Raw genomic sequence first — 9865 nt, forward strand, 5'->3', positions numbered from 1 at the left:
ATTTATAGTCCAGATTGGGGGTGGAGGGGACAAGGTATAGATAACTTTAGGACAGTGTTAGCCATGTTGGGTAGATTTCTTTATGTCATGTTTAAAAGTCTTTTATTCTACAACAAAAAAATTTCTTTAGGATAAAAAGTGTTCTTGGTTCCTTCAGACTTATTTCTGACTTTGCTTCAGACATTAGGCATTTGTGAGAATAAAATCTTGGGTGGGGAACATGGCATTGGAAGAATGGGCCACAGAAAGAAGCAAAGCCTGGTTCTGTGCCCAAACAATAGTGTTGCCTTTGTTCAGAACTTGCTTAGAATCTTGAATATTCTTATAAGGATGTGGATTATAACATTTCCCAAATTGATTTAACCCTTAAACCTATAACCAAACCATGTTTTTTTAGTTTAACTTCATTGTTTTATAGATATGGGAGTTCTGATCTGGAGAAGTCGAATGACTTGCTTAAAGTTACCTAAGAGCAGAATAATAAAACATCAAGGGATGTTAAGACTTCGGAAAAACTGACTTCTGCCTGTTGCCCCTGTTGATATCAGCAGGAACATAGTTGTAGAATAACCATTATAATCCTTATGAAGCTAATTTTCATTTAACATAATTACACGATATGGTTAGTTTCCAGTATTTACAGAAGGCTTGTCAGATAGTGGTGAATGACGATTCAGATGGCAGATAGTTTCTATCATGTTCATCTCTGTGTTCTTAAATTGTTGGCAGGTGAATTGACCTCTTGGTTAAGCATGCTCTAGGAATAATTTTCCCATCTCTAGGCAATGATTGGGTTTGCAAGTTCCAGTGTGTTGAACAGTACAGTTATTTCTGCCTGGGTGTATAGGTTGAGGAAATAATTTTTTTAAACCCATATATAATCAAAGGCTTTGATACACAGTTAAAAAAGAGGAGGGGTACTTATTATTTATAGGGCTTCCCTGATGGCTCAGCGGTTAAGAATCCACCTGTAATGCAGGAGACGCCTGCTGGAGACACGGGTTCAATCCCTGTGTTGGAAAGATCCCCTGAAGAAGGAAATGGCGACCCATTCCAATATTCTTGCCTGGAAAATCCCATGGACGGAGGAGCCTGGTAGGCTACAGTCCATGGGGTCATGAAGAGTCGGACACGACTGAATGACTTCACTTTCACTTTTATGCATTGGAGAAGGAAATGGCAACCCAGTCCAGTGTTCTTGCCTGGAGAATCCCAGGGACGGGGGAGCCTGGTGGGCTGCCGTCTATGGGGTCGCACAAAGTCGGACACAACTGAAGCGACTTAGCAGCAGCAGCAGCGTTTAGATTGGGCTAAACTGAGTAAAGGTCAGTTTTCATTCCAATCCCAACGAAAGGCAATGCAAAAGAATGTTCAAACAACCGCACAACTGCAGTCATCTCACACGCTAGCAAAGTAATGCTCAAAATTTGCCAAGCCAGGCTTCAACAGTACATGAACTGTGAACTTCCAGATGTTCAAGCTGGATTTAGAAAAGGCAGAGGAACTGGAGATCAAATTGCCAACATCCGCTGGATCATGGAAAAAGCAAGAGAGTTCCAGAAAAACATCTACTTTTGCTTTATTGATTATGCCAAAGCCTTTGACTGTTTAGATCACAACAAACTGTGGAAAATTCTTAAAGAGATGGGAATACCAGACCCGCTGACCTGCCTCCTGAGAAATTCGTATGCAGGTCAAGAAGCAACAGTTAGAACTGGACATGGAACAACAGACTGGTTCCAGATTGGGAAAGGAGTACGTCAAGGCTGTATATTGTCATCCTGCTTATTTAACTTATATGCAGAGTACATCATGAGAAACACTGGGCTGGATGAAGCCCAAGCTGGAATCAGGATTGCCAGGAGAAACATCAATAACCTCAGATATGCAGATGACACCACCCTTATGGCAGAAAGTGAAGAAGAACTCAAAAGCCTCTTGATGAAAGTGAAAGAGGAGAGTGAAAAAGTTGGCTTAAAACTCAGCATTCAGAAAACTAATATCATGGCATCTGGTCCCATCATTTCATGGCAAATAGATGGGGAAACAGTGGCTGACTTTATTTTTCTGGGCTCCAAATTCACTGCAAATGGTGACTGCAGCCATGAAATTAAAAGATGCTTGCTCCTTGGAAGAAAAACTATGACCAACCTAGACAGCATATTAAAAAGCAGAGACATTACTTTACCAACAAAGGTCCGTCTAGACAAAGCTATGGTTTTTCCAGTAGTCATGTATGGATGTGAGAATTGGTCTATAAAGAAAGCTGAGCACTGAAGAATTGATGCTTTTGAACTGTGGTGTTGGAGAAAACTCTTGAGAGTCCCTTGGACTGCAAGGAGATCCAACCAGTCCATCCTAAAGGAAATCAGTCCTGAATATTCATTGGAAGGACTGATGCTGAAGCTGAAACTCCAATACTTTGGCCACCTGATGCGAAGACCCTGATGCTGGGAAAGATGGAAGGCGGGAAGAGAAGGGGATGACACAGGATGAGATGGTTGGATGGAATCTCCGACTCAATGGACATGCTGCTGCTGCTGCTAAGTTGCTTCAGTTGTTTCCGACTCTGTGCGACCACATAGATGGCAGCCCACCAGGCTACCCGGTCCCTGGGATTTTCCAGGCAAGAACACTGGAGTGGGTTGCCATTTCCTTCTCCAATGCACGAAAGTGAAAAGTGAAAGTGAAGTCACTCAGTCGTGTCCAACTCCCAGTGACACCATGGACTGCAGCCTACCGGGCTCCTCCATCCATGGGATTTTCTAGGCAAGAGTCCTGGAGTGGGGTGCCATTGCCTTCTCCCAATGGACATGAGTTTGAGTAAACTCCAAGAGCTGATGATGGACAGGGAGGCCTGGTGTGCTGCAGTCCATGGGGTCACAAAGAGTTGGATACGACTGAGCGACTGAATTGAAGCTGAGTAATAGGTTTTTGCTGGGTATTTTCTATAGTCTTAGTTGACTTGAATTTTTTAAAAAGAGTACAGACATTAATCTCAAATAAGGTTACTACTTCTGCTTATACTAAGTTCAGGGAAAGATTGCTGTTGATAGATTTTTTATCAATTTGTCTTTAAAATAGAAGGTAGCATTATTAAGAGGGAAATAGAAAATATTTCAGAGTGCCAAGGGATTAAGTCTATCAGTACCAGATATAAAAGATTCTGTAATTTGCTATTTTCAGAAATCATAATTTTTTTTCAAACTGATCTAGGATAACTGAGTTACTAATATTTCCAGAGTTTTAAAAATTTGTAATTTTAAATACTCTAGCAGTTAATTTTAAAATACTAACTTCAGATATTATGCTGGACACATGAGTTAGCGTTTCTGTTGCAACCCAGGTGAGATAGGGTAGGGCAGGGAGAATGCAGTACTATGGTAATGACAGACTGCTTGCCTTCACTGTGTCTTGAAAATGTGGAAAACACCCCTTTCTTGAGTTCTTCATTCTGTGCTGCCATGTTTTCCTTCACCTTCCCTTCATTTTGAGTCTTGCTGGTAATGAGTTTTCTAGCCTTGTCTTTTGTCTTTGATTCTTAATTCGTCAAACATAAAGGCAGTCAGGATTTAGTGTACATCACAATTTCCTGGGGGACTTGTTAAAATGCATCTTGTTAGGCTTTGAAACAGCAGAGTTTCTGATTCGGTAGGTCTGGTTGGAGCCTGAGAATTTGCATTTCTAATAAGTTTTCTTGTGATAATGATGCTGCTGTGCCAGGGTCTCATTTTTGAGAACTACTACTTATCTAGCTGTTCTTTTTTTGCTGTTCATTCATCTTAAAGGAGGTTCAGTTATAGATTCTTAGATATTCTAACTTGTACATTTCTACTATTTTAGATTCAGACTAAAGAAGCATGATATAATAGAACATATATAGTAAACCATATCCTTACTCTAATTATAAGTTTTCCTTGGATTAGCTACTTTGTATCTTTTTATATATATAAAATGGGCGATTAGTCTAGATATCTCTTCTGATGTTGAATCACAATTTCTGCTTAAATCATCTCATATCCTGATTTTCCACCAAAGACCTTTGATTTGTACAGGAAATTTTAGAACTATTAACGCTTGACTTTGAAGCCAATTTTCTATGAAAGTAACTACAATCTCTCATTTTCCCATCTTGTTCCTTTTACCATTTGCCATAGGGTAAGACCAAAATGGTGAAACAAATCTGTGTTCCATACTATGTATATTTTGCTTCATAATTGTTAAGACTGGGGAAACAGGGTTTTTTTAAATAGCTAATATCATTAAGTTTTAGCAATTAATGACCTATTTGAGTATTTGAGGATACAAGGAAAGTAAAGTCAGCATAGCCCTTGTAGGACCCCCTCCCCACAGTTAGGAAGTCCTCTTTCTTCTTGCTATAGTGCTGTAATACAGAAATATCCCAGGCTTAGAGGCTTTAATGTTTTGTTTTCTTTAACAGTGGTCCCTTTTAAAGAAGGGTTAATCCTTTGGAAAATAGGTATTCTTAAGATAATAATATACAAGGCATTATAATCATTCCTGTGTGTCTTTATTGGAAAACATATTCCTGAGCCAAAAAAGATAGTAGTAGGAAATGTATTTAAAAGTTTGAGGATTTCCCTGGTGGTCCAGTGGTTAAGACTCCACGATCCACTGCAGAGGGCAGGAGTTCAGTTCCGGTCAAGAAACTTAAGATCCTGCATGCCACGCAACATGGACAAAAAAGTTTGTAGTGAATTAAACTTTACTTGAAAATAATTAATTGGTATAAGGTTTGAGGGCTGTTTGAACTAAATTAAACACTTGGGAAAGTTTCAGATAATCAAAATTGTCTATAACCCTTAATCTTTAAAAATAATGGTTCTGTATACCTAGAAACAAGGGGAGTGTACAGTGTCAAAGAAGACAATCTTAATTGAGAACTCTATTAAAATCCACAGTTTATTTTTTTTTCACAGTTTATTTTGAAAATAAGACCTTTATTGTAATATTTTTTTAGATTTCAAAGGTAAGACCATAAAGTCTCTTTAGAAATTGAGGATTCTTTACCTTAACTGTCAAACTTCCCTCCTCCCTTTGTACTTTGTCTATAATGTACTTTGTACTTTGTATATGTACTTTGTATATGTAAAGTATTACTTTGTAATGTATATGTACTTTGTCTATAATGGCTTCCCACGTGGCTCAAATGGTAAAAAGTCCACCTGCAATGCAGGAAACCTGGGTTCAGTCCTTGGGTTGGGAAGATCCCCTGGAGGAGGAAATGGTAATCCACTTTACTTTTCTTGTCTGGAGAATTCCATGGGCAGAGAATCCTGGTGGGGTACAGTCCTTGGGGTCACAAGGAGTCAGATATGACTGAGTGACTGACATTTTCACTTTCTCTCTATTGCTCTTTCTACAGAAAAGTTTTCCAATAAACAGAAAAATTGCTTGGTTTTGGGTTTTGTCCTAGCTCTACTCTCAATCCCAGTAATGTATGATTTGCTATATGATATACAAGACAAATCTGAATACTATTTGGGGGGAAATAAAAAGTCAAGAAAATTAATGTATAGGCATAAAGCCATATGATAAAGCCAACAGCCTGATGTAATAGGGTATTTTTTTCTGCCCAGTGATTTAGATAGATGTGCCTTTAATTTCAAGATTTATCTTTATTTTGTTTTCTTTTTGCCACACCACTCGGGTTGCAAGATCTCAGTTCCCCAAGTCCATGGTAGTGAAAGCCCAAAATCCTAACCACTATACCAGTAGGGAACTCCCTTCAGTTTTTTTTCCCCCTTCAGTTTTAATCATAACGCAGGGACATCAGATTTTGTGGTTGTGGTTGTATAGTCGCTAAATTATGTGCAACTCTTGTGACCCAGTGGACTGTAGCCTACCAGGCTCGTCTGTTCCTGGGATTTCTCATGCAAGAATACTAGAGTGGGTTGCCATTTCCTTCTCCAGAGGATCTTTCCAACCCAGGGATCAAACTTGTGTCTCCTGCATTGTAGGTGGTCTTCTTCATTGCAGGTGAATTCTTTACCACTGAGCCGCCAGGGAAACTTCAAATTTTGTAGCTTCTGTGTTTATTTAGTCTAACTGGGTTTTCACTATTCTGATTACTGTTCAGATAGTCACAGCTTTTTCAGAATTATTTTTCTTTTATCCAAATGTATAGTCAGAACTGGTACATTATTTTTTAAATAGACAATAAATATACTTGTTAAAGGTATAAAAGAAATACATGTAGTTCCTATTCTTACCCCCAAAGCAAAGTTTCCTTCTGAAGGCAAATACTTTGAACTAGTTTTGTATCTATTCTTCAGAGATACTGTATGCATAATATGAAGATGAATGAATATATGCCCTTTTAGTAAACAACTTTATGGTATATACAATAAAATCAACAATTTTAAGTATACAGTTTGAGTTTTAATGAGTATAATTCACAGTTTTGCAGTCCCTACCAAAGTCATAATATAGACTATATCCATAGCCCCCCAGATTTTCCTCATGTTCCTTTGTAATCAGTCCCCTCCAACTCCCTCTAGCACCTAAAACTATTAATCTGGTTTCTATTGTTATAAATTTGCCTTTCCTAGAATGTGTATCAATGGAATCATACAGAATAATAGTCTTTTTATGTCTCATTTCACTTAGCATACTTAAGTGAGTGCCTTCAACCAAGGAAGTGTTGGAATGAGTATGTTAATTGTGAATTAGCACAAATTTGAGTTAAGGTTTTCTTTTTTTTTTTTTATTATATAATACTGACTTATGAAGAGGACAAGGATTTTTTTTTCCTTTTAGCTTTTTGAGATGTAATTGGCATAAGTTTAAGATGTTCAGTATAATGATTTGACTTACATATATCATGAAATTATTATCATGATAATAAGTTTAGTGAACATCCATTATCTCACAGGTACAAAATAAAAGATAAAGAGAAAATTTTTTTTCCTTGGGGTGAGAACTCTTAGGATTTACTCTGTTAAACTTTTATGTATAGCGTACAGCAGTGTTAATTAACCTCTTCTTGCCTGGAAAATTCCATGGACAGAGGAGCCAGGTGGGCTACAGTCCATGTGGTTGCAAAGAGTAGGACACAACTGAGTGCATGCGTGTGTGCACACACGTGCACGCACGTGCACACACATACATATTACAGCCCTACCACTTACTTAAAAGTGTTAGTAAGTATGATTGACCTACCACACTATGTTACTGTCTCGTATACAACATAGTGGTTTGATATGTTAAAAAGTGATCACCACCTGATGAATCCTTATATTCAACTTAGATGAAGTTAGTCAAAAGAAGTGGCTTAACTTTTGTGTTTCACATCAAGCAAGCTCTCTAGTTATAGTGACCTGTATTAGAAACATTTAGGAATGTGAACTGTACAGTAGGTTTTTTGTTTTTCTCCTTGAGATGGGCAAGGAATCTCTGTTGTAGAGAAATACAAAATCCTCAAATTGAGATGTGAAAGAAAGTAAATATTATTAAATCTTTATCTCAATCCCAGCACTTAAAAAAAACTTAACAGAACTTTATTTCTATACTTTATGCTTTATGCTTTATCCTCCAAGCTTACAAATAGGATAAAACAAAATAATTGATGTAATGACTGGTTGAATAAGTTAACTCAGAAGAAGGAACTTACACAAGTATCTGTGTTGCAATTTAAAATATTTATATAACTCAATAAGGTTTGAAATACTTCTTAAATGGTAGGTTTTACCGTTGTAGTTTTAAAAGATAATTAAAACTAGTCCTTCCTCAGAGTTTGTTTTTATCTCACATACCAAGCCAAAGGGAAAGGGAATATAGTATGATTTCCTGCTTTGTGGTTTTTAAGGCATCCCCACCCAGTAACAAATCTCAAGTTTGTGGGTTCTTGTGTTAAAATAGCTAAGAAGCTGACATCTTGTAGAGCATGACTACATGTAATTCCATCTCTGATTTCAAGACTTTATGATGGGTTATATCCAACCAGCCTTTGTAATATATCCCTTTTAAAGTTTTTCCTACTACCTCTGGAAGCTTTGTAGTGGATATGAGCTGAAAAAATACCAGTATCTTGTCAGATGGTTCTGTATAATTTGGAACATTTATGACTCCTATCTGAAGTGTAACTTAATGGTTTTGAGGTACAAAAACCAGCTGTTGATCTTTATTGGAAAATAATAAGTAAAGTGTTTACTTAAAAACAGTTTTTGTGAGACTTCCCTGGCAGTCCACACTCCCAGTGTAGGTGCATGGGTTCAATACCTGGTCTGGGGACTAAGATCCCGCCACATGGTGTGGCCCAAGAAAACCCAAAGAAACAGTTTTTGTGGCTCTTTAGTATATGATCCATGTTTACTTTCCTTATATTTAATACCCATTAAACTTCAAACAAAGCAAAAATGATCTACTTTTAAAAACATACATTTATATTCAGGAATCCCAAATATTTTAAAGAATTAATCTGCCTTTCTCTTCTCTGACTTTGAAGGAGTGCTGCTAAAAGCTTTACTGGTGAGACAGAGATTATTGGTAACAGTGATGGTTTTATTAATGGATAATAGTTACATTTATGTTAAATACATTTCTTTTTCTCTCCTTCTTGAAGGAATTGAATGACCTGGCACGGGACCCCCCAGCACAGTGTTCAGCAGGTCCCGTTGGAGATGATAGTAAGTATCTAAAAGGAATACTAAAACATAAAACAGCATAACAGTCTGCCTTTGGTGAACTCTGTTACTAATAAATATATTATCTGCCAAGATTATTTGTATGAAGAGTTAATTATGCAATTTACCTTTATTTGCCCATGAAAGGTGCAGTTTTATGTGTATCCCATCATCTTTTGTACTGTATTTCATTTTGAATTCTTCTGCCAGATGTTGTCTGTGTAGTTGTTCTGGCTCTTCCTTCCTATCCTTTGTCCCTTCTGGGTATTTACCTAAGACAAAATATTCAAGCTTTTGTCTACAGCAAGCTATTGTTCTTTAGTTAGATAATAGTAAGTATGATTGGGGGGGGCAGTGTGTATGTGGGTCTGTGTCTTTCTTTGTATTGACTCATATTTGTGAAGACAGCTACAACTTACCTTTAATGTCCAGTTTATCTTCTTAATCCTGTTTGAAATAATTTATTGTATCTTACCATACATGTTGGATAATAATTTTGCTTTTGTTCCACTTTGTCTCAAGACAGCTTTTCCCCCTGATGCCATCTTTCAGCCTTTTAAAAATGGAGGATATTTGAGCAGGCTGTGTAACTAATTCTCACACACAAAAATGCAATATTTAGCAAATAGGGGAAAAGTGGAATATACTTGGGAGTATATTTAGAAGCATTTGTGTAAGGGAAGTGTATAGGTTAAGAAAATAAATGAGGTTATATGGACTTGTGTGTAAGATTAATTTTTTCCTCATTTTTCTTAAGATTGTTGTCTTGGTTTGCTAAATCCTTAGGAATCAAAGCAGAATCCTTGTACAAGGATTGCTTTATAGATGAAACAGATGTTATAAATTATAAGACTTAAGTACTTGTTATGAAAAAATCCCATTTATGTTATGTTTAGATCTGTCCAGTATTATTGAGTATATATAGTATTTGATATCAAACAGGACAGGCCAAGTATTTAAACACATTATCTCATTTGCCTCACAATTCTTTAAGTGATTGGAAGAGAAATTGTTAACTGTTTTAGAGAAGAATCCAGTGAGAGACTTGTGGTGGTTCTTGAAGTAGACTTATTCTCAGATTTTCTGATTCTAGTTTTGTCATTCCATGGTATCATATCCATCTGCATCAATGTGGTCGTTCAGTTTTGAAAGAGTGTTTTTATTTCAGGTAAATTGCTCAGAGTTGAGGGAGGCTGATTTTTTTTTTTTTTTTTTTGTTT

At 36.9% G+C, this 9865-nt stretch overlaps 1 protein-coding gene across 2 annotated transcripts in view; it reads left to right on the plus strand.

Annotated features, from left to right (window-relative positions):
• Window positions 1-9865, plus strand: part of UBE2D2 (ubiquitin-conjugating enzyme E2D 2) — a 42255-nt gene that overhangs the window by 21318 nt on the left and 11072 nt on the right. Inside the window, exon 2 of one of the 2 annotated variants that reach the window (XM_010850335.1) lies at window positions 8585-8648. In XM_010850335.1, coding sequence (XP_010848637.1) covers window position 8648 — 1 coding nt within the window. In that variant the 5' untranslated portion in view covers window positions 8585-8647. Of the gene's footprint in view, window positions 1-7092; window positions 8649-9865 lie in introns of those variants that run through there. The other variant, XM_010850334.1, reaches the window with a different exon arrangement.

Source organism: Bison bison, unplaced genomic scaffold (assembly GCF_000754665.1).
Source record: "Bison bison bison isolate TAMUID 2011002044 unplaced genomic scaffold, Bison_UMD1.0 scf7180017864291, whole genome shotgun sequence".
NCBI lineage: Eukaryota > Metazoa > Chordata > Mammalia > Artiodactyla > Bovidae > Bison > Bison bison.